The sequence below is a fragment of the Cordyceps militaris genome (assembly GCF_000225605.1).
Source record: "Cordyceps militaris CM01 unplaced genomic scaffold CCM_S00008, whole genome shotgun sequence".
NCBI classification, from domain to species: Eukaryota; Fungi; Ascomycota; class Sordariomycetes; order Hypocreales; family Cordycipitaceae; genus Cordyceps; species Cordyceps militaris.
In genome coordinates, this window is record NW_006271976.1 from 265,014 (window position 1) to 287,687 (window position 22,674).

Genomic DNA, 22,674 nt, shown 5'->3' on the forward strand with positions numbered 1-22,674 from the left:
AATCTCTTTTCTTTTTTTTTAATATATTAATTTAAAAAATAATAACTATTTTAACTTATTTTAATTTTAAGCTTAAAGAATTAAAATAATAATATAAATAAAAATTCTACTTTAAAGTCTATATATTTTTAAAATAAGTCTAAAGTTATATAGACTTAAACTAGTTTTATTTTAATAGTAATTTATATTTAAAGCCTTATAGGTTTATTTAGCTTTAGTATAAAGATAAATATTTAAATATTAACTATATAAACCTAAAAATTACTTATAAAGAAGTAATAGATTTTTAAAAAGAAATAATAATTATAATTAAAAAAAAGTAAAAAAATATTAATCTAGTCTAGGTTTAGATTAGTATTATTATAAACTTTAAGCTTTTTTTAAAAGCTTAAAAAATTATTAAAATAAAGATAATAGAATTAAAAGCTATTTATAATTAATATACTTTTAAGAATATTTTTAAAGAATTAAAGGTTATTATTACCTTAAATCCTAAAAAAGTAAAGTAAAAGATAAAAAGAAAGTATAAATAAATTATAACTATTAAAAAAATAGTATTAAATAGACTAAGTTAAATCTAAATATAAAAAAAAGTATATTAAATAGTACTACTTTATTAAATTCTTAATATAGAAGGATTAATAGCTATTATTAACTTTTTAGATATAATTAAAGAGAAAATAATACCTAAATAAGCTATATTCTTAAAAAGGGATTTTATTAATATAAATACTTTACTAAAGAATAGTTTAATATTAAATTAAACCTTATAAACTATTAAGGACTAGCCCTAGGGTATCTATAGATAGGCGTTATAATGGTATTAACTCTCTTATAGAGTAAAAGAGGAGGAAAAGCTAGTCTATCTATCTACTATAGTATATAAAGGGGGTATACTAGGGGCGCGCCTATAGTAGTTTTAGGCTAAGTCTAGCTAGAGTAGGCTTAAGCCTAACTCCTTTATATACCCCCCCTCTCTAGTAGCACCCTAGTTATATTAGCTATAATTACCTAAGTTAATATAGGCCTACTATACCTTACTTACTTAAGCTAGTATATATTTAATATATACTTTATACCTATACTAGGTTATTACCTAAGGTCTATACTCCTATAGCCTATATATATATTATTAAAGAATATTCTTATAGTAACCCTAGTTTACTTACTTTTTACTATAGCTTTTATACTTAGGAATTTTTTTTAAGTAGTCTATATATTATAATTACCCTTATTCTAGGTATAGCTATCTAGGTAGCTAGTATTTACTAGCCTTACTTTTACTCTACCTATAGCTAGTTATATTATATTTAGCTTTTTAATACTATTAGTTATTACCTAGGTATAGTAAATTATTTTCTTATTATTATTAAATAAGGTATATTATATATATACTATATTATTAATATATTTAAAGTAAAGGGTATTTCTTAGCCTAGTTAGCCTTTACTTCTATAGATAAATTCCTTACTCCTTTTCTTAACCTACTTTATTTTTCTACTTCTTATAACCTTTAATTAACTCTATATTTTTAAAATACTCCTTTTTAAACTATAAATAATTTTATAATAATATATAAATATAATAGTAATAACTTATAATATTAGCTATTACTATTATACTACCCTTACTACTACTACCTAGTAATAATAAGAGCCTAGAGGGGTATAAAAAGGGTTATTAAATAATTTATAGCTATACTTTATAAGGTAATTCTAATAATAAAGAGTACTAGTCTAATAATAAACTAGACTTCCTATATATTATATATCTTCTATACTTATACTAAATAATAGTACTAAATTATATTATAAATACTAATAGTAGGTATACTACCTATACTATAAGCTACTAGTCCTATATTTAAAAGCCTATCCTATTTATAAATAGTCCTAATCTATACTAATATATATATACTTTAGTAATACTTATTAATAATAATAAGGCTATTATAATACTAATAACTAGTATTATATATATTAAGGGGTATAAATATATAGTTCTAATAGCTATATAGGTATATACTTAGGACTATTTTACTAGTACTTTAGCTAATACCTATATAAACCTAACTAGTACCCTACCTCTACTTAATACCTTAAGTATTATACTAGTTATTACTTTAGTTACTAATACTATAATAGTAATAATACCTTAAGGCTACTATACTAGTAGTAGCTTTAATAGCCTTACCTATATAGTATTAGGTTAGATTAACTAAAACTTTATTATACTTATAGTAAGTATATATACTTTCTCTTTAGTTTATTACTTATATTTTAATAAGGAATAATATAAACCTAGGCTATATACTAGGAGGCTACTAATAATACTATCCTAATAATATTATAATACCTAGCTACCCCTTTAATACCTAGCTACTAAGCTATTAAGTACTATAACTTAGATTATAGTTATTTTTTATACTACTAGTCTAATAGCTATTATTACTATTATTATAATAACTTATACTATTTTTATTTATATTATTATTATTTTTACTTTTATTTATACTTATATTACTACTATTCCTTTTCTTATTATTAGTTTCTTTTACTTAATAATTACTTAATATTACCTATTTAAATATACCTACCCCCTTCTTTACTATTACCTTATAACCTAGCTAGTAATAGTACTACCCCTACCTCTTCTAATCTAATAGCTATTATTAAAGATATTAATAATAGTAATAAAGAGTTTTAAGAATTTATACTATAAGTATAGGTATATTATACTATCTTTTTTTCTTTACTTTATTATTATATAGTTATATTTTTAAAATAATATAGTATTAATATACTTTTAGTTTTATATTTTTATATTTTTTCTTTTCTTTTCTTTTTTACTTTTATTATACCTAGCTAGTATACTATAGCTTTAATATAGTATTAGTATATTTATAATTTATATTTTTAATATTACTTTTTTATTTTTATTAATAACCTTTAGTAGCCTAGGCTATATATACTAAGGGGCTTAGTAAAAACCTAATAAAGCTATAAATATAGAAGTATACTCCCTTTAGAATAAAAGGATTATTACTCTTTATTATCTTATAAGTCCTTACTATTCTTAGTATAATACCTAGCTTTATTTATATAAAGTATTATACTTTTATATTATACTTATTATAGCCTTAATTATTAGCTAGTAAACTATACTTATTTAGTCTTATAAAAGTAGGCTATATATAGTTTATTATTATCTTAAGTATTACCTTATTATTCTTTAAATCTTATAAGTATAGTATTATTTTATAATACCTTTAGTAGTTTTTAGGTTAGGTCTTAATACCTTACTTATTTAATAAGTACCTCTCTTTTATAACCCTATCCTAGTAAGTAATATATATATAAGATTTCCTTAATAGTATATTCTTAAGTTAGCCTTAGGCCTAACCTATTTTTAACTAATATTAGTTTAAAGGCTTAATTACTTTATATTTAAAATAAAAAGGGATTATTTATAACCTATTTAATAAGGTTAATATAGAATATTTTATAAAGGTTTCTAGGTATATTAAGGATTACTATTAATAGTATTAAGATTACTATTATTATATATTTTACCTAGACTTAGTTAAGTTTTTTATTTAGCTATATTATTATAATATTATATAAAGAGAGTTATACTTTATCCTCTTTTTAGAAATATTCTATAAAGTATTAAGAGTTATCTATAGCCTCTTTAACCTACTATTAGGTATATATAATTATAGCCTAGGCTAGCTTTAAGCCCTCCTTAATATACTTAAAGAATACTTTTACTCTTTTTATAGGAGACTTAAGAGGTACTAGTAGCCTTATTATAGACTATATAGCTAGCTTATAATAGCTATATAGTAGGAAGTTTAGGCTAAAGTTTATAATAAATAAGTCTTAGTTATTAAGTATAAACTAGGCTATTAGTAACTAGGTAAGCTAGTTATACTAAGAGTATATAACTAGTACTTAAAGTATTACCTATACTTCCTAGTTTACTTACTTTATTTTACTATTTATCTAGAGGTAGAAGGCTATTAATAGGAGCTATTTAATATTAGTTAGGTAGTATAGTATTCTTTAGAACTTATTAACCTAGTCTAAACCTTTATTACTTATAAGCTAGTTAAGGAATCTATAGAAGTACTATTAGTATAAAAGGAACTATATTATATAGTCTTTTACTATTATAGAGTTTATTACCTTAAGCTAGATATACTTTAATAGTTAGTTAATAATTACTATTAAAAAATATAGCTAGCCTTTTTTCTAGGCTAATAGGTCTATTATAAAGTTAATTAAGATTTATTATTAGTATTACTCTTTAATAGGAATTAACTATAAAAGTCCTTAATATAGTTTTTTTAACTTATATACTTTAAAATACTTATAATTCTAAATATAGTATACTATATCTTAGGATATTCTTAACTAGTAGTAGTTTTATATAAGTAATAAGAATATAGTATTCTTCCCTAGGTATATTATTATAAGTAAGGAGTATACTCTTTTTATTAAGGTAGTTATTAGTAGTTCCTAGCTTAGAATCTATAGGTAGCCTTTAAACTAAAGCCCTTAGTAGGTAGAAATAGTATAGTTTATAACTTATTTATAGGTCTTAGCCTCCTTTAAAAAGGACTAGGTACCTTAGTATATAGTTATTAACTTAATAGGGTAGCTTAGGTTTACTACTATACTATCTTCCTATAGTACTAAGAGCTCTAGGTTTAAGAATAGTAATAGGTATTATTTACTTATACTTATTACTATAATTACTATAATATTAATTAGCCTTATAATCTCCTTTAAAGGCCTTTTTAAGTTATCTTTATATACCTTTTACTAGCTAAGGGTATTTAGTTATTATACTAGTAGTCTAGGTTAGTAGTATAGCTAGAATTAAAACTAAGAAAGGAACTTTACCTACCTAGTCTATTATTCTAATAGTAGGTATAGCTTTATAAAGTACTTAAGGTTCTTATAATTAGTTAAGATTATAAAGGGGTTTTCTTACCTTTAAAGCTTAGGCTTTTATACTTTAAGGTATATAATAACTATTAAAAGCTCTCTATTATAAATTATATAGTTCTATTCTATAGTTAATAGCTTAATAAAGTAGTAAGCTATTAGTTAAAGGACCTTATCCTTATTAACCTATAATAAATAGCTACTTAGTCTTATACTAAAAGTATTTAATTTTATTAATATCTCCTTTATTAGGTCCTAAAGGCTTAGGTATAGGCTTAATAAAAATAACAATTTTAGTATCTTAAATATAATTACCTCCTTTTTATTCTATATAAATAGTATACCTTTCTTTATTAACTAGGTAAGTAGCTCCTATATAGTTAAGAAGTCTAAAATAAAGTTATAATAGAAGTTTATAAATCTATTAAAGCTTTAAACCCTTTTTACTAAGGTAAGTACTTCTTAATTATAAATTATATATATCTTCTTTAGGTCTAGCTTTAGTAAAACCCTTACCTATATAATAAATCTTAGGTATTTTACTATTTTTATAAAGAAGTTATACTTAGCTAAGTCTATATAAAGACTAATATCCTTAAGGTAGCCTAAAATTACCTATACTTTCTCTTTATAGTCTTATAAGGACTTTAAAGTATAGATTAAAATATTATTAAGGTAGGCTATTATATATAAAGGAGTTACTTAGTATATAGTTAATATACTACTAGAATATTATTAGCGCTTTAAAGAAACTAAAGGGGTATATAAGCTACTTAAAAAGGCTAAACTAGGTCTAGAAAACTATAAACTTTTTAGACCTTATCTTTATCTATAGCCTATAGAATACTAAATAGATATTAAGCTTTATATACTACTTTACTATTAAGAAGGCCTATAGTATCTTTTTAATAAATAGAAGTAGGTATTTATTATCTTTTAAGATTATATTAAGCCCTCTATAGTCTATATAGAAGTATTACCTTTTATTTAATTTCTTTATTAAAAGTATTAATACTATAACTAAGGATAAGCTTACTCTTATTTAGCCCTTATTTAGTAGGGATATTAGCTACTTTTATAGTTCTAGTAACTAGTCTTAAGGTATATAGTAAAGGTAGCTATATAGTAGCTATTCTAATATACTATTTAGCTTAGTTTTAATCTTAATCTTATAGTTAAACCCTTCTTAATAAGGTAATAATACTATTATATTCTTTTCCTAGAAAAGGTCTTTAAACTCTTTATATTACTAGGGGACTATTTATTCTCTAACTAGCTCTTAATAGAAAATAGTATTAATCTTATAGATACTTATTAATATAATCTATATTACTTTATAATATTCTTTAAAGTCTACCTTAAGCTAGTAGTAAAACTAGCTTCTACTAAGTAGTATTAAGCCTTTTTTATTCTTTCTATAGTCCTTTATATATATCTTCTAGTATAACTTTATTTTAAAGTAAATAAAGCCCCTTTTTATATCTATTACTAGCCTATAGTAAGTAAGCTAAAATAGTCTAAGTATTATTAGCTTTAATAATATAGGTATTATATAGAGTAGGATTAAGAATACCTAGCTATTAATATCTACTTTAACCTTTACTATATTAAATATTATAAACTTTAATACTTCTTTCTTTATAGTTAGTTTAATTCCTTATTTAGTTAGTAATAAGATTCTTTTAAGGTATAGCCTATTTATTACCCCCTTCTATATTATTTTATAGTATTTATAGCCTAAGTTAATAAGGGTATTTATTAGTATATATACCTTTAGAATAGTAGGGATAAGGAATAGTTTAGTATTTATTTATTTAGCTATCTCTTTTTAAACTACCTTATCTTACTTATCTATTCCTTTCTAACCTTTTACTATAGTTAATATACCTAGAGGAAGACTTATCCTTAGGTATTCTCTTTTTCTAAGCTATTAGACTAATTCCCTATAGAAATACTACTTATATAGACTAATATTAAGAGTCTAACTAGCTTAAGCCTATAAGCTATAATTATATAGCCTATTTTCCTATAGTAAAGGTATTACCTTACCTCCTAGTATATATTAAGTACTACTTTAAATACTTATATAATATACTTTCTAAACTATATACTACTTAGGGTTATACTACTAATAGCTAGTTTAATTCTAAAGGTATAGATATTTATTATTTAAATATCCTTTTTATAGTCTATATACTACCTTTATAGTCTTTATTATAGTTTAGCCTAGTATTACTTCTTAATTCTATATAATTTAAAGTTAATTATTACCTTTTAAAGTATCTAGATTATATTATTATAGTTTATTTAAAAGATACTATAGCTAATTATAAGTATCTTTATTATAACTAATAATATAAGGTAAAGTTTATTTAACTTAACCTTATTTAATTATATAAAGCTATTAATTAAGGCTAATTCTTATTTAAAGTATATATAATAATAATTAAAAGACTCTTTATTATCTTATAAAATTATATTAAGGTTTATTATTATTATAGACTATTAATAAAGGTTATTAAATACTATCTTAAGGTATCTTAGGAATTTATATAGGTTTATTATACTTTAAAGGCTATTTACTTTAAAATATATAATAACTTTTAATTATAATATAGTATTAAGGTTTACTTAAATATATATAAATTAAGACTTTAAAGAGTTAATAAAGTCTATATTAGTCTTTAGCTTATATACTATAGCTTACTTTTATTCTATAAATACCTTAAGATTACTATTAAACTTCTTCCCTATAAGTAAAGGCTTTTACTAGACTATAAGTAGGTTAGCTAAGGAAGGGGTACTTCTTAATACTACTATCTAGCCTTAAGGGTTTTAGCTAGCTATAGCCTAGGTATTAAAGAGGTCTTATAGTTATTATAACTCCTTTTTTAAGAATATATTCTACTTTATTATAGCTATAATCTAGGCTAGGAGTGCCTAGTAGGCCTTAGCTATTAATAACTATTATTTAGGTTATAGTTTTACTATTATTACTTTTATCTTACTAGCTTTTCTTTTAGTTAAATAAGAAAGGTATTAATATAGAAAAGAGTTAATTATTAAAGATTAGCCTTAGGGTATTTATAGATAGGTATTATAATAATATTAACTCTTTTATAGAGTAAAAGAGGAGGAAAAGCTAGTCTATTTATTTACTATAGTATATAAAGAGGGTATACTAGGGGTGTACTTATAGTAGCCTTAGGCTAAGTCTAGCTAGAGTAGGCTTAAGCCTAACTCCTTTATATAAACTACTATAAATATATTTAAGGAAAATATAAAGGAATTAAAATATAAGAAGTTAATTAAGAATACTTTCCTTATATTAAATAATAAATAAAGAAAGAAATCTAAAAAGTAAGGATATAACTACCTTTATTAGAAGAAAGATTAGACTTATTTATAAAAGCTAGAAGAATACTATATTATCTAAAAGATATACCTAGGTTCTTCTAAACTAGATATAAATATAAATAAATTTTAAATAAAGAAAATTAAAGAAATTATAAATAAACCTAAATAGGCTACTCTTAAAGTATCTATAAGTAAAAAAAAATAGCTATAGAAAGAATATAATATATATATTCTATTTAAAAATACTCTTAAACCTATAAAGAATATATTCTTTACTATCTATAAAAACTACTACCTATACTATAAAAGTATACTTTTAAATAATTATAGCTTATATTATATTATAAATAATAAAAGCCTTTTTAAGCTAGATTCCTATAAAGAGTTATAAAATATCTTAATTAAGACTAAAGATTATTAATCTACTATTATTAGTATAGAAATAAGAATTATAAAATATATCTTAACTACCCTTAATAGGCTAAGAATTAACTTTTATTTAATAAATATTTATTATATTCCTAGCTTCTATATAAATTTAATCTTAGCTAGTATTCTAAAAGCTAAAACTAGGCTTTAAATTAATAGCTATAATAATACTTTAAAAGAAGGTATACTTAAGAATAATTACTATATAGCTTAATTATATAAAAAGGATAATATTCTATTCTTTAAATATAAACTAATTTAATAACTAAAGAAGCTAGTATTTTAAAAAATAATCTTAAGTACCCTTAGATATAATCTTAATTATATATTAAAAGAAATATCTTTCTTTAAAAAGGGGGATAGTTATTTATAGTATTTATAATTAAGATACCTTAAAAAAGAATTACTTAAGGCTTTAATTTAAGAATTAATTAATAACTAAATTATTAGAATATAATATCTAGATTATAAGGTATATAGTATTATTTTAATAGAAAATATTATTAATAAAGAAACTAATAATATATTTACTATTTAACCTTTTAAGAAAATTAAATAGGATTTATAAGAATACCTTTTAAATTATAATAGAATAAGCTTTCTTTTTATAATATAAGATAAATATATTAATTTAATCTATTTTATTTTAATTATTTTTAAAAATACTAAAACCTTTTTCTTTATAATTAAGAACTTTATAATATAGATTAAAAGGTAATTTAACTTTAAGATCTTTATTATAAAATATAATAATAAAAAGGCTATAATTTATAAAGATACTCTTATAAAATATTAAAAATAAATAAAAGAATTAAGAATTAAAATTAAAGCTATATTAATATATATCTATAAATTAAATAGGTTAAATAAGAGGTCTAGAAGGATAGTTATTAAGAAAATACTTATCTTAATAATATCTTTAAGACTACTTATAGCTTTATAGTTTAAAGTAATAAAAATAGCTACCTTTTTACTTAAAAATAGCTTAAGGAAAGTATATAAATATAAATTATTATTATAAAAAATAAATTTATAATTTAAAGAGAGTAGATAAAGTACTAAGTATATAATTAGTAAAAGGATTAATATAAAAAGGTAATATATATATAAATACTAAGTATACCTTCTTAATTAAAAATAAAAAAAAGAAGTTAATAAAAGGAACTTTAAAGTATACTTTAAAGAATATATTAGTTATTTAATTAGTTATATAGTATTAAACCTATACTAAATATAAATACCTTAATTTAATTATATTATTATAATAAAGAATATTAAATTTAATAAAAATATATTCTATTCTTTAAAAATAAAGAATAAAGATAGAATTATTAAGTTAAAACTAGAGAAGAAGATAGAGTTCTTAATAAAAGTAGAAAGTTAAAATTTAACTATAGAATTTAGACTTAAATATTTTTTTTTAATAACTTTATAAAATACTATTCTTAACCTAAATCCTTAAAATAAGTTATAAGATTTAAGTAAATCTAAATAAAATAGTTATAAAATATAAGATACTATAATATCTAATAAATATATTATATAAACTTAAAAAGTAAATTTAAATAATATTAGAATTTTAAAAAGTAATATACTATCTTTAATATTAAAAATAGAAACTAAAAATAATAATAATATAAGAATAATAATAGGTAATAAGATAGATAATATACTTTTACTTAAGAATATATTAGAATTATTTAAAGATATAAGCTAAGAAAAAGATATTAATAATTTAGCCTTAGGAGTAAGAGAAAATAACTAAATATATATATATTTATTTAACTCTTAAATAAAATTAAAATTATAAGATTTATATATAAAAAATACCTAGAAAATAAGAATTTAACCTTTTATTACTTAAGATAAAGAGATAAGTCTATACCTACTTAATAAAGATAAGCTAATAACTTAGAAAAAGCTTATTAAAAAGGATTATAATCTATATTTATAAGATATAGTTATAAAAGACTTTAAATTATAATTAGAAATTTAGAAAGTAACTATAAAAAGCCTAATCTTTATTCTTAAAAAGACTATTTATAAAAGTAAAAGAATTAAAAGGAAGATTAAAAATAACTAGAAGCTAATATAAAAAAAGATAAAATTAGCCTTTATTATACTCTAATTACTAAAATTATTATTAAAAAAAAAGAGTATATAATTAATCTTTACTATATTAACTTAAAAAAATATAATAATAAAGAATTATAGATATTATTTATAATACTAAAATATATATTTTAAAATAGATAATTAGATAATAATTAGACTTAGAATATTAGAAAAGATAAGTAGTTATATTATATTAATAATTTACTACTTCTATTTTAAGAATAGAATAAGATTAAAGAGTATACTTTTAAGACCTAATTTAAAGAAATAAGTCTTAATAAAATATAGGCCTTTAATAAAATAAAGACTTAAACCTATATATATAGAAATATTAAAAAGAGATATATTTTACCTTTTAAATAGGTATTTATATATAAATTTAATACTAATAAAGTCCTAATTAAGTATAAAGTATAAATCTATATATAAAGGGATTTATAACTAATTAATAGTTAAGAAGAAATATATATAGTTATATTAATAATATAAACCTTCTAAATAATAATAATACTTATAATAAAATATAACCTTAATTCTTAATAATTTAATATTAAAAATACCTTTTTATATACTAATAAATAGAACTTATTAAATAAAGTTCTATATAGGCTACTATTAGGATTCTAAGAAATAATAAATTTATTAGTAAATTTTAAAAAAAAGTAGATTATAATATTCTACTAAATTAAGTACTTTATAGGTTATAAAACTTATTACTCTTTTAGTATTTAGAATTTACTAGTATATTAATAAAGCTAGGGTTTATATAATATAAAGAAGAATTATACCTTTTTTTTAATAAAAAGAGGTTAATATATATTATTTTTTTTATTAATAATATTATTATTTTAAATAAAAAAGAAGCTATAAAGAAAAAGAATAAATTTACTTATAAGTTACTTTAGAAATATAGAATATATAATTAAGGAGAGGTATTATAGTTCTTAGGAGTTAAGATTATTTATAATTAAAAGAAGAAAATAGTATAGTTTTCTTATAAAGTATATATAAAGAAGATTATAACTAAGTTTAAAGTAATTAGTCTTAATTAAGTCTAAACTCCTTTATTATAGTAGTAATTTATTAAAAGAATAAGATAAATAATATTAAAAAAGGTAAAAAGATATTAAAAAATTATTAAGTTAATTTTATATATATTAATTATAATAAAAGTAAATATTATATTTATAGTATTAATACTATCTTATTATTTAATAAACCTATCTTAAATATATTTTAATATAGCTATTTATATTATTTAATATCTTTTTAATATTAAAGATTACTATATTATATATAGTAAAAATAAAAAAGTAATTATTTTATAAATAGTAAGTAATACCTTATATACTAATAATTTAGATATAAAGAGATCTAGTTAGGAATTTATTATAATCCTTTTTAAAGGAATTATAGCCTAGAAAGTATTATATTAAAATATAATAATAACTTCTACTATAAAAGCTAAATTATTAGCTTTTTAAAATACTATAAAAGAAATAGTTATATTTAAATATCTTTTCTAGGAAATAGATATTATTCTTAGACTACCTTATAAAATTTTTTATAATAATTAATAAATAATTTATTTAGTTATAACTAGAAATTAAAGAATTAATATTAAATTATAATATATTAATATTTATTATTTATAGCTTTAATAAGAATATTAATATAAATTATTTAAGGTATTATATATTTTAATAAAAGATATACTAATAAATAGATTTATAAGAAACCTATTATTATAGTTATTTATTTATTTTTAAGATTTAATTAAGATTATAAAGTTTAAAAGTAATAAAAGTTTAATTTAAATTAAAACCTAATAATAATATCTTTAAATACTAATAAAAAAAAGGGAAATAAAAGATATAAGAAAGGTATAAAATAATCTTATTATTTATTAATAAGATTTTTTATTAAATAATCTATAATAACTTTATACTATTCTAATTTAGCTAAATAAATATTAAATATAATTTTATATTTATAAAATAAGTTAAAAGACTTATATTTATTTATAGTTATTATTATCCTAAAAAAGGTTTAAATAGAATTCTATTCCTTTTTATAAGCCTTAAGACCTATTAAAGTCTAGTATTATTTAATAAGAAAAGCTTTAATTATAAACTCTTTTATAATTTTTAATAATATAGAAGTAAAGAAATTTATTTTATTAATAATTAAAAAACTAATAGCTTTAAGATTATTTAGAAAGTTAATTTTTATAACTAGAAGTTAAGGTAAAATATATAAAAAGAAAGGATTCTTAAAAGACTTAATTAAAATATAATTAAGAATAAAAAGATAAAAAAAAGTATAAACTTAATAACTTAATATTAAGTTTTTTTTATATAATATTTAAAATAATAACTTATTAACTTATTATAATAAAAAGAAATAATATTAATTAAAGTTATAATATAATAATACTTATAACTTTAAAGGTTTCTTATAAGGAAATATATATATATTATATATAAGACCTTATAAAGACTATTAAAAGTATATATAGTAGTTTAAATTATAGTTATAAACTTTCTTTAGGTTTTTAAAGATATTTAAGTATCTTTTTTAACTAAACTAGAGGTAAGAGAATAATTATTAATATTATTTAAGCCTAAAGAGGTAAAAGATAATATAATAATATTATTTAAGTTTATATTATTAAAATTAAAAGTTAATAAAAAATAAAATAATTAAAAAAAATAGTATATACTTTTAAAATTAAATATAATAAATATATTATTTACCTTTTAAACCTTTATAGGAGTTAAAAGTTAAGACTACTTTATTAAATTTAAGTTATTAATACCTTATAAATACTTTAAAATAAAGATAATATATTTAAAGTTAATAATATTATTAAGATTAAAGGTTTCTTTATAAGTAAAAAAAGAATAAAAATAAAGTATATTAAAAATAATAAATAAAAAAAAAGAAACTAGCCTTTTAAAAAATTAAAAGTAATTTAAATATTTCTATATAATTATTAAAAATACCTTATTTTATATATTATAATAAGATTATATTATTAGAAAATAGTATATTATTAAAGCTATTATTACTTTATTTTTAAATAATTAAAGAAAATAATATAAATAAGTTAATAAATATAAAAAGAAAAAGAAAATAAAGTAATTATAATAAGATTAAAAAGAATTATATATATAAAGAACTTAAATATTCTTTAATTTAATAAAAGTAGTTATAAAAGATTAATTTATTAAAAAATACTATTTTTAATTAAATTCTAAAATACTTCTTTAAAGTAATATAAGTAAAAAAAAAAGAAATCTACTTAAAAGGTATATTATAATTTAAATAAAGATTATAGTATATATAATTAGTTAAAAACCTATTTATAATAAAAAGCTAAAAAAAGATAATAATATATAAATAAAGGAATTAAATTTAAAAAACTAATTTTAATTATTAATAGAATTAGGTAATAAAAAGATATACTAAAGGAGTATAATTAGGCTAATTAGTTAAACTAGAAAATAGGTATAAAAAAGAAGGAATTTCCCTTTCTAGTTAAGAAAGAATAAGGTAAAAATAGCTATAAGTTCTAATATATATTATTCTTTAACTCTACTATATAAAATTACTCTTAGTTATAACTAGTTATCTAATGTCTATATTAGCCTGCTTATATAATTCATGAGAACATTGCTACTTACGTGTTGCCGCAGGAGCCAGCCCTTCATAGAAAAAATTTATGCATAGTCAAATAATCCTACTTCTTTAATAGCAAGCTACTATAAAGTGCTGCATAGTCGCCTGTATAAATGCCACTGAATCGTTGCATTATACTAAGCCTCTCCCAGGGCTGGGCATAAGCATGGTTGACTCGTATGGTAGTGAATGCGGTGTACGCAACATTTAGGACGGTAATAGATTATATTATGGGTATTAAGAGATGGGAAATGCTTTTCATGCGATATGTGTCCAAAAGGTACGGATTTGAGCTATAAATTTGTGCATGTCTCCCTTTATACCAGACTCTGGATTTGTACTCCTTCACATCAACAACACTAAGTGAGCTACACTTCTTCCTCCATTCTCACCATCCGACCATTCCCATCATCAGACCATTTCCAGAGTAGAGCTACCAAGGACTTCATCTCTCTTTCTCAAAACAGCCCTATAACCAGGCAAGATGGTTCGCATTACCACTACTGCTATCTTGGCTTGTAAGTCTGCTCTCTCCAATCTCTCTTCAAACTGCCGGTAATTTTCAAGACACTAACAGAGTAATTAGTTGCTGCTATCTCTTCTGCAAGGTACTTGGGTGTCTCTGGTCGCGGGAGTCTTACTGCTCGAACAACTGGCGCAGCAGGACTCCCCGGAACGGATGCTCCGGTAGATACAACAACACCTGTCCCCGGCGACACTGGTACAGAAGTACCAACAGAGGTCCCGGCCGAAGTCCCCCCAGCTGAGGTCCCAGCCGAAATGCCCCCAGCTGAGGTCCCAGCCGAACTTCCCCCAGCCGAGATCCCTGCAGATCCCCCGGTGTCGAGCACGGGAGACATGAAGCCATTGATTAAGCTGATTGACGCTCTTGCAACACTTTCCGAGATGCTTAAAGGGCTAATGCCAGGTGCTGGTGGTACGGTCAAGTCAGCTGTTGGTGTCAGTTTTCTAGGATAGGCAGCGCTTGGGGGAGGCATTTACACTAATCAACTCAGAGCACTATGAATGAAGTAATAGTAGGTATATACTATAACTTGCGGCGGATTAGTTAGTTAGTTAATATAATGTAGTTCATTATTGTCTCATTACGTGTTCAAATTGTGTGAAAATGTATATTTATATGCTTCTGCTTGTTGGGTCGAATGCTGCAGTAGTAAGCCTGCCAACGGCCACTGGCAAGTCAACGTCGTTGGGTTGACAATAGTAAAATCGAGCAGACGATAGGCAGAGAGTCCATGACTTGGGGCAGAACTCTTCAGGCTGTCCCAAGGGGACGCCAGGTACCTACCTTACAATTGAGCAGGCACTGGAATTGCTGGCCAGGACGGCCATGCACTGCGCCGAAACCATGCTCTGAAGAGACAGCTGACACTGTAGATGGCCGCCGCCTGTGCAGGGCACTTTGCTGGCCGTTATTTGACCTTTTGTCTTCAAATTGCCGTTTCCATATCGGTCCAATGTTTCACATCGGTCCATTGATTGGAATGTTCTGGTCTAGTCTGGGGGCGTTTCTCATCAATGCGGAGTCTATCAGGAAGGCGCCGCTCCCGGACAATACTGATTCTCCAGTTGAGAGAAAACGATCGGAATGCAACGAATGAGCACTTGTTTGGACTTGTCAATCAAGTCTTTGCAAAAGAAGACGCTAGCAGCAGCCGCATCCTGTTGCTGATCAAAACAGGCTTCTCTGCGCAGCTTTTTCTCATGCTGGTGTAGGAGTGAATGTGGTGCTTTTGCTCAGGATGATGAAAGTCCCATTGATGATGGACGATGTAGAATAATACCTGTAATTGAAGAGGATCTTGCTCACGCATTCCCGTCTACACGGTTTCCATGACAGCTGCCAGATATCTGGGTTCATGACGCGGTGGAAAAGTGAATGCAACTAGTGAGTGGTGACGACTATGTTGACTAGATGAGCAACAACAAAATGAAATGGGAAACCATGCTAATAGTTGCCCATAATATGTACAGACGAGGCGGATAGCCAAGACGAGTGCACGTTTTCCGGGCCGGCGCCGAGTTGTCTGATGGGGATCATGACGGACCTCCTATACACGCTTACCAGTACGTGCTGTGACAACAACACTTGGTTTATGTATTTATTAGCGGGCGCGCTGGTGGCTGGGTGGCTTTCCGTAGCGCCCATGAGCTTGTTGTAGCCCGTACCGAGTACACTACAGTGGGTGTGGCTAGGCTGGTGGCTGGTGCGGGGGACATGGCTGGGATGGTTGCAGCTAAGATGCGTGAGACTCGTATTCATTATTACTAATCTGTAACTAATTCGTACGTACCTATCTGTACCTGCTCTGTAACAACATGATCCTTCAGGTGCCTGTTTCATGACCGACTGCACACAGCGTCAAACGTACCTGGTGACTGCTGCCAACCAACCGACCAGCCCAGCCTCGCTCGCTGCTAACCACGGACTTGCATGATTCCAGGCTGATTCCAGGCTAGTTGGGTCCCCGGATCGACCACTCCATCCCTGTATGGTTTGGGGTTTAGCGCCAGGTATTCTGGGCTCCGTCCTCGTATTTATGCCCGGCTGGCAGCTGCTAGCCATCAACCATCCGCTGGGCGACCAGGCTTAGCTCCAACCATCTGCTGGTCGACCTCCAGCGCCTTGCCGCTTTCGCATTCGTTCCCCTCACCATGACAAGAGGTACCTCCTATTACAGCATGTACCAGTGGTCACCATCGCCCTACTGGCGCTGGCTGTGGTCAGTGAGTGGCGTGGCACCCGCAACAACCACCAGCCGTCCCCAAAGCCTCGTTTCTTTCTTCTGACGTCGCGTTTGCTTCGTTCCCATCCTCTGCTTCCTCCCCCCCCTCTCCTCTCGTGACGAACCCCATCTTCCGTCGTCCTCTCCGTCGACGCTCAAATCTCACCGTCATTTCCCCCGCGCCGCTTCTCAAACGACCTTCCGACCTTGAGTAGCAGCCGACGACATACACGATACACCTCACACTTGCCTACGTACCTTAGGTAGTTACCCGCTTAACAGACTTTGGGCCGCCACCCTCCACCATTGCATTGGACTTGTTTCGAACTACGACACACAACAAACCCCAAGTCTCTCGCTTATCCCCATGGGTTCCATGTCCGCCACCTAGATTTTCAACTCCATTTTCTCTTCCCAAACAGTACACACAACAACTGCGACAAGGCAGTGCTGAAATCGACATGCTTGCCGCCGTATCGAGAGCATCGCGCCTTGGCCGTGCCCTCATGGCTTGGCTGCTCCTCACTGGTCGCCTTGTCCAAGCTGCCGGCTATAGCTTAGACCTGACCTCACAACGTACGTTTTGACACGCCGTCAAATGGACTGACTGTCCACCACTGACCTTGAAATGCGCAGAATCCATAAAAGAGACCGCCAAGGGCCTCGCCGACGACATGCTTTCCTTCTACTCTGGCGACAAACCTGGTGGCATCCCCGGTCTGCTGCCTTCACCATACTATTGTTCGTTGCGCCCCAAACACCGTCTTTTTGGTCTTCTATTAATATCCTGAAAGGGTGGGAAGCCGGTGCCATGTTTGGCGCCCTCATTGATTACTGGTACTACACTGGCGACGACGGGTACAACCAACTAGTCTCCGACGGCCTGCTCTTTCAGGTCGGCACCAACAGGGACTACATGCCAAACAACCAGACCCTGACCGAGGGCAATGATGACCAAGGCTTCTGGGGCCTTGCTGTCATGTCCGCCGCCGAATACAACTTTCCTAACCCCCCAGCCGACAAGCCCCAGTGGCTCGCCCTCGCCCAGGCCGTCTTCAACACCCAAGCCGCCCGCTGGGATACCCAAGACTGCAATGGCGGCCTGCGTTGGCAGATTTACCAATGGAACAAGGGTTACGATTACAAGGTGCATTCCTGCTACACTACCTTGAACTTTGCCCGCCGCATCTTCCGCTGACACTCCCCAGAACTCCATTTCCCAGGCCTGCTTCTTTGCCCTCGGCGCACGACTCGCCCTCTACACCGGAAACCAAACGTATGCGGACTGGGCCGAGAGGACTTGGGATTGGATGTGGTCGACTGGATTCATCAACAACGAAACCTACTACGTCATTGACGGTGCCGCTATTGGTAGTAACTGTACCACTTTCAGTCCCTACCAGTTCAGCTACAACGCCGGCGGCTTCATTCTCGGCGCGGCCGCCATGTACAACCATACCGAATCCAAGACTTGGAAAGATCGCCTCGATGGCCTCATCAAAGGGTCTGAAGTCTTCTTCGTCGGCGACAACAACGACATCATGTCCGAGGTCGCCTGCGAACCCGTCGACCGCTGCAACATTGATCAGCAATCCTTCAAGGCCTATTTGTCCCGATGGCTCGCCGCGGCCACCCAGTGGGCCCCAGACACGTACGATACCGTAATTCCCTATCTCAAAGCCTCTGCCAAGGCTGCCGTGAACCAATGTGTTGGAGGCAGCAATGGTAGAATGTGTGGCTTGAAATGGGCGAGAAACGAGGGCAAGTACGACGGGACCACCGGCGTCGGCCAACAAATGGCCGCCTTGGAAGTCCTACTATCCACTACCATCAAGAGCCGCGGAGTCCCCAAGACGGCCGCTTCGGGCGGCACCAGCGAGGGCGATGTCAATGCGGGCGCCGGCGACATTGGTAGAAAGGATCCCACCCTCAACTATACCCCTCCAACCGCCGGAATGAAGGCCGCTGCCAGTTTTCTCACTTTGGCCATCTTGACCGGCCTCTTCAGCGCCGTCGCTTGGCTACTTTTTGATGAGACGTCGGATAAGAAGATGTTGGCCCAGGTCAAGGGTTCTGTTGCCAACTTCAAGGCCACCGTGACTGGTGGGGTGGCCGCCGGAGCTGGAGCCGGTGTCTTTGTCGGTGCAGCAGCCGGCGGCCGCCGCAGCTCGCCAACGAATGAAAAGGGCGCTCAGGCTACCACTGGTTACGTCAGCTCGCGCAGCTCGCGCATCAGCGACAAGGCGATACAGCAGATGCCGGTTACGGTCAACCGGGTGCGCAGCGACAGCAACAATAGCACCCGCCGACTGTCTAACATGCCCATTGGATGGCGTAATTCGGCGACGCGCGCAGCCCCGGTGAGCCAGGTCATTACCAGCAATGACGCGGATCGCATTTCGCCGGTTGATACGCAAGGTAGTAGGTAGTGCAGTACCAGCCTCGTGGCTCTGTGTTACTCTTTGTCGCATCTTGGCGTTTGTTTCTTGGGATTGCTTTGGCGTTTTGATACACTCATATCAATCTTTCTTGTAAGACCTGGCGTTCATTGATACATCTATATAGATGGGGCTTAAAGCGACATGTATTCATTGGAGCGGGAGTCGGCGTTTGTTTAGTGAAGGAGTGTCCATGGTAATTTTCCATAGCGATGGAATAGAAGACACCTGTACAGGGCCACATATATGATTCATCCAGTCCTGCCAGTTGCCACTTGCACCCCGTCCCATGCCGACCACCCTATGCCGACCCGCCTGCGGCACCATATGTCTCCTTGACCAGCGCCGCCTCCCTCTCCAGAAACGCATCAAAGGAGCTCGTCGGCACGCCCCAGCTCTTGACCTTGTCGACGTCGACGAACCGCGCGAGCCCGCGCATGAGAAACTGCATGTCCACCATGAAGTCCGTCGCCCTGCGCGCCGCCACCTCGTCCTCGGCCAAGTAGTCTGCCCGCATCTTCCTTCCCGCCGCCGCGCCCAGCTTGGCCAGCACATCGTCGAGCGTCAGCAGCTCGTCGGCCAGCGCGATCTCCTGGGCGTGGAACCGGGCGGGGTCGAGCAGCGCCGCGCGCGCAAACGCCGCAATGGTGGCGACGTCGACCAGCGGCAGCAGCGTGTCGCGCGTCAACGCGCTGGTGGACACGCCCGTCTGCACGAGCTCCTGCTGCCGCGCGGCGGCGGCCGCGCCCACGTAGTTGGCCATGAAGTTGCCCGGGCGCAGAATGGTCCACGACGGCACGGCGGCGGCGCGCACGGCGTCCTCGACAAGGTGCTTCTCGTGCAGCATCTTGGCGACGAGCGTGTCGGGGGCGTGCGTGGCGTTGTCGACGCCGAGGGCGGTCGAGTGCACGATGTGGGTGATGTGGGCGGCGGCGGCGAGGATGGCGCGCCCGTCGCGAAGCTCGGAGGAAGGGTCCGTCATGCTCGGCACCGGGTTCAGGAACAGCGCCGTGCAGTCGGCGAGCGCGGCCGCGAGCACCCCGGGCGTCGTGTAGGAGCCCGTGTGGAGCTCGGCGCCCAGGGAGATGAGCGCAAGAGAGGGCGCTGATGAGGGCGACCGGGTGAGCCCGACGACGGGGATGGAGGGCAGCAGCAGACGGGCGAGGGCGGAGCCTTGGTTGCCGGTGATGCCGCAGATGAAAACCTTCATGGTTGGTGTTTGGCAGAAGATTTGTGATGGGGGATTTGGGTAAGAGCTGTGAGGTTTGAATGGCGTGTAATTGGGATGGTTTCGCAAGTTTTGTCGACAAAGTGAGCTCTTATATAAGTAGTCCATGTTTAATCAGACTCACTACCTCCTGCGACCAGCTGCCGGTCGCTGGGATGGGGTTAAGCCGTGTTCCGCGGACGACGGCCCTAAGTCTGTAAGCTCCGGCCTTGCCGCCCGTCACACGGCGGAGTTCCGCCGCCCCACAGCCGGTGACCGGGGATGTGGGACAAGCCTTGGCGGAATTCCGTCAACACCGTATCCCTTTTTCCTTTTCCAACTACTCTCTCTCTTTTTTCTTTTTTCGAATCGGTTCGCTCCGGAATCTTTGGGCAATCACATAATTAAAAAGAAGAAACATGTCCAACAGTGCCATAGAGCGCGACAACCCCCCGCCACGGCGCAAGTCGTGCACGCCTTGCATCAAGGCCAAGCGGCGGTGCGAGTATCCCGATGCGACAACGGCGGCGGCGGCGTGTATGCGCTGCGCGCGTCGCGGCGTCATGGTGTGCGATTACCCACACCACCACCGTCAGAGGACTGGTACGACAACGCCGCAGGGGGTGACGTCGACGCTGACGGAGCTGGCGGAGGTCCGCACCGCGCAGCTGCAAGACTGGCTGACCATGCCGCCACCGGTGGACATGGATATAGGGCCCCTGATAAACGGGGTGGACAGGAGCGGCTTCGAGGTCGGTGGTGGTCTGGCGGACCTTGACCATGCTACGATATGCGGTGACTGGGAGTGGCTGCCGGGGCCGTACTTGCACGCCGAGATGGCGACGGCAGACGACTACAACTACGTGCCGACGCTTGCCTTTTTCGACCCGGGCACGGCCGTGCTGGCGCCGGCGGCGCAGCAGCTCGCCTACATAGCGGCGCTGCTGCGGTCGCGGCTCGCCTTCGCCGTGGAGCTGATGCGCCGCGCGCCGCGCACCATGGTCGCGCGCCTCGAGACGCCCTGGTCGCACCACCTGCTCTACCAGCAGGCCATGCCGGCGGCGATGCAGGACGCGCTCGGGTGCTGCGCGCTCTACCTGGCGCGGACGGGGAGCAACGCGGGCGTTGTGTTTGCGCTGCTCGGCGCGCGCGTCCACGCCCTGCTCGCCGCCGCCGCTGCAGCGCCGGCCACGCTGCAGCAGACGCTCGCGCACACGCACGCGCTGCTGCTGTACCAGGCCATGCAGCTCTTCGACGACGACGGGGTGCTGCGCGAGACGTGGCAAGATTGGGCGCTGAATGAGTCGGCGCGGCGCACTGTGCTGGTTTCGTTTTATATGCTGCAGGCGTACCGGGCCATGACGGGAGGGGTAGAGGGGCAGCCGCCGCGGTGTACGGCGCTGCGGCACGCGTGGACGCTGTCGAGGGCGCTGTGGTGCGCGCGCAACGAGGGCGCGTGGGAGAAGGCGTGGACGGACGGCCGCTGGTGGGTGGTGACGAATAGCAGGACGAGGTGGGAGAGGATGACGCACGAGGCTGCGCCGCAGGATGTGGATGCGTTTGGGCGGATGTGGATGACGGCGCTGATGGGCGTGGAGGAGGCGGAGGGCTGGTTTGCGAGGAAAGGGGGGGTTTTGAGGGAGAGGGACGGGGATGAGCTGGACACGGCTGTGGTTTGGTGATGGTGGTGATGGTGGTGAGGGGTTGGGTGAGGTGAGATGAGGTGGGCTGGGATAGGGACATGCGTG

The 22,674-nt window shown here is 32.4% G+C and overlaps 5 protein-coding genes across 5 annotated transcripts in view; 3 read left to right on the forward strand and 2 right to left on the reverse strand.

Annotated features, from left to right (window-relative positions):
- The window catches only part of CCM_09171 (uncharacterized protein), a gene marked incomplete at both ends in the record, with an annotated part of 18,232 nt that extends 3,666 nt beyond the window's left edge, over window positions 1-14,566 (reverse strand). The window contains 31 exons of the mRNA XM_006674305.1: window positions 156-160; window positions 610-623; window positions 1,170-1,175; window positions 1,230-1,236; window positions 1,632-1,636; window positions 2,074-2,080; window positions 2,597-2,626; window positions 3,221-3,229; window positions 3,798-3,815; window positions 4,188-4,193; window positions 4,674-4,688; window positions 5,268-5,279; window positions 5,800-5,814; window positions 6,226-6,230; window positions 6,819-6,824; window positions 7,150-7,161; window positions 7,660-7,666; window positions 8,173-8,181; window positions 8,781-8,790; window positions 9,270-9,277; window positions 9,853-9,861; window positions 10,334-10,357; window positions 10,819-10,824; window positions 11,414-11,424; window positions 11,878-11,907; window positions 12,304-12,308; window positions 12,802-12,814; window positions 13,290-13,295; window positions 13,610-13,618; window positions 14,094-14,109; window positions 14,540-14,566. Coding sequence (XP_006674368.1) covers window positions 156-160; window positions 610-623; window positions 1,170-1,175; window positions 1,230-1,236; window positions 1,632-1,636; window positions 2,074-2,080; window positions 2,597-2,626; window positions 3,221-3,229; window positions 3,798-3,815; window positions 4,188-4,193; window positions 4,674-4,688; window positions 5,268-5,279; window positions 5,800-5,814; window positions 6,226-6,230; window positions 6,819-6,824; window positions 7,150-7,161; window positions 7,660-7,666; window positions 8,173-8,181; window positions 8,781-8,790; window positions 9,270-9,277; window positions 9,853-9,861; window positions 10,334-10,357; window positions 10,819-10,824; window positions 11,414-11,424; window positions 11,878-11,907; window positions 12,304-12,308; window positions 12,802-12,814; window positions 13,290-13,295; window positions 13,610-13,618; window positions 14,094-14,109; window positions 14,540-14,566 — 362 coding nt within the window. The remainder of the gene's footprint in view (window positions 1-155; window positions 161-609; window positions 624-1,169; window positions 1,176-1,229; window positions 1,237-1,631; window positions 1,637-2,073; window positions 2,081-2,596; window positions 2,627-3,220; window positions 3,230-3,797; window positions 3,816-4,187; window positions 4,194-4,673; window positions 4,689-5,267; window positions 5,280-5,799; window positions 5,815-6,225; window positions 6,231-6,818; window positions 6,825-7,149; window positions 7,162-7,659; window positions 7,667-8,172; window positions 8,182-8,780; window positions 8,791-9,269; window positions 9,278-9,852; window positions 9,862-10,333; window positions 10,358-10,818; window positions 10,825-11,413; window positions 11,425-11,877; window positions 11,908-12,303; window positions 12,309-12,801; window positions 12,815-13,289; window positions 13,296-13,609; window positions 13,619-14,093; window positions 14,110-14,539) is intronic.
- Window positions 14,567-15,018: 452 nt separating this feature from the next.
- Window positions 15,019-15,512, forward strand: CCM_09172 (uncharacterized protein; the record flags this gene model as incomplete). The annotated part of the gene is made up of 2 exons (XM_006674306.1): window positions 15,019-15,052; window positions 15,121-15,512. 2 exons carry the CDS (start codon window positions 15,019-15,021, stop codon window positions 15,510-15,512), a joined length of 426 nt encoding a protein of 141 aa, XP_006674369.1.
- A 1,698-nt stretch (window positions 15,513-17,210) lies between these two features.
- Window positions 17,211-19,710, forward strand: CCM_09173 (cell wall glycosyl hydrolase Dfg5, putative; the record flags this gene model as incomplete). The annotated part of the gene is made up of 5 exons (XM_006674307.1): window positions 17,211-17,282; window positions 17,545-17,857; window positions 17,918-18,022; window positions 18,076-18,428; window positions 18,505-19,710. 5 exons carry the CDS (start codon window positions 17,211-17,213, stop codon window positions 19,708-19,710), a joined length of 2,049 nt encoding a protein of 682 aa, XP_006674370.1.
- A 310-nt stretch (window positions 19,711-20,020) lies between these two features.
- Window positions 20,021-20,929, reverse strand: CCM_09174 (NAD dependent epimerase/dehydratase, putative; the record flags this gene model as incomplete). Its single annotated transcript, XM_006674308.1, has 1 exon — window positions 20,021-20,929. One exon carries the CDS (start codon window positions 20,927-20,929, stop codon window positions 20,021-20,023), a length of 909 nt encoding a protein of 302 aa, XP_006674371.1.
- A 416-nt stretch (window positions 20,930-21,345) lies between these two features.
- CCM_09175 (C6 finger domain protein, putative) lies at window positions 21,346-22,608 on the forward strand (the record flags this gene model as incomplete). The annotated part of the gene is made up of 1 exon (XM_006674309.1): window positions 21,346-22,608. The coding sequence occupies one exon, from the start codon at window positions 21,346-21,348 to the stop codon at window positions 22,606-22,608; it is 1,263 nt and encodes a 420-aa protein (XP_006674372.1).
- Window positions 22,609-22,674: the final 66 nt, after the last annotated feature.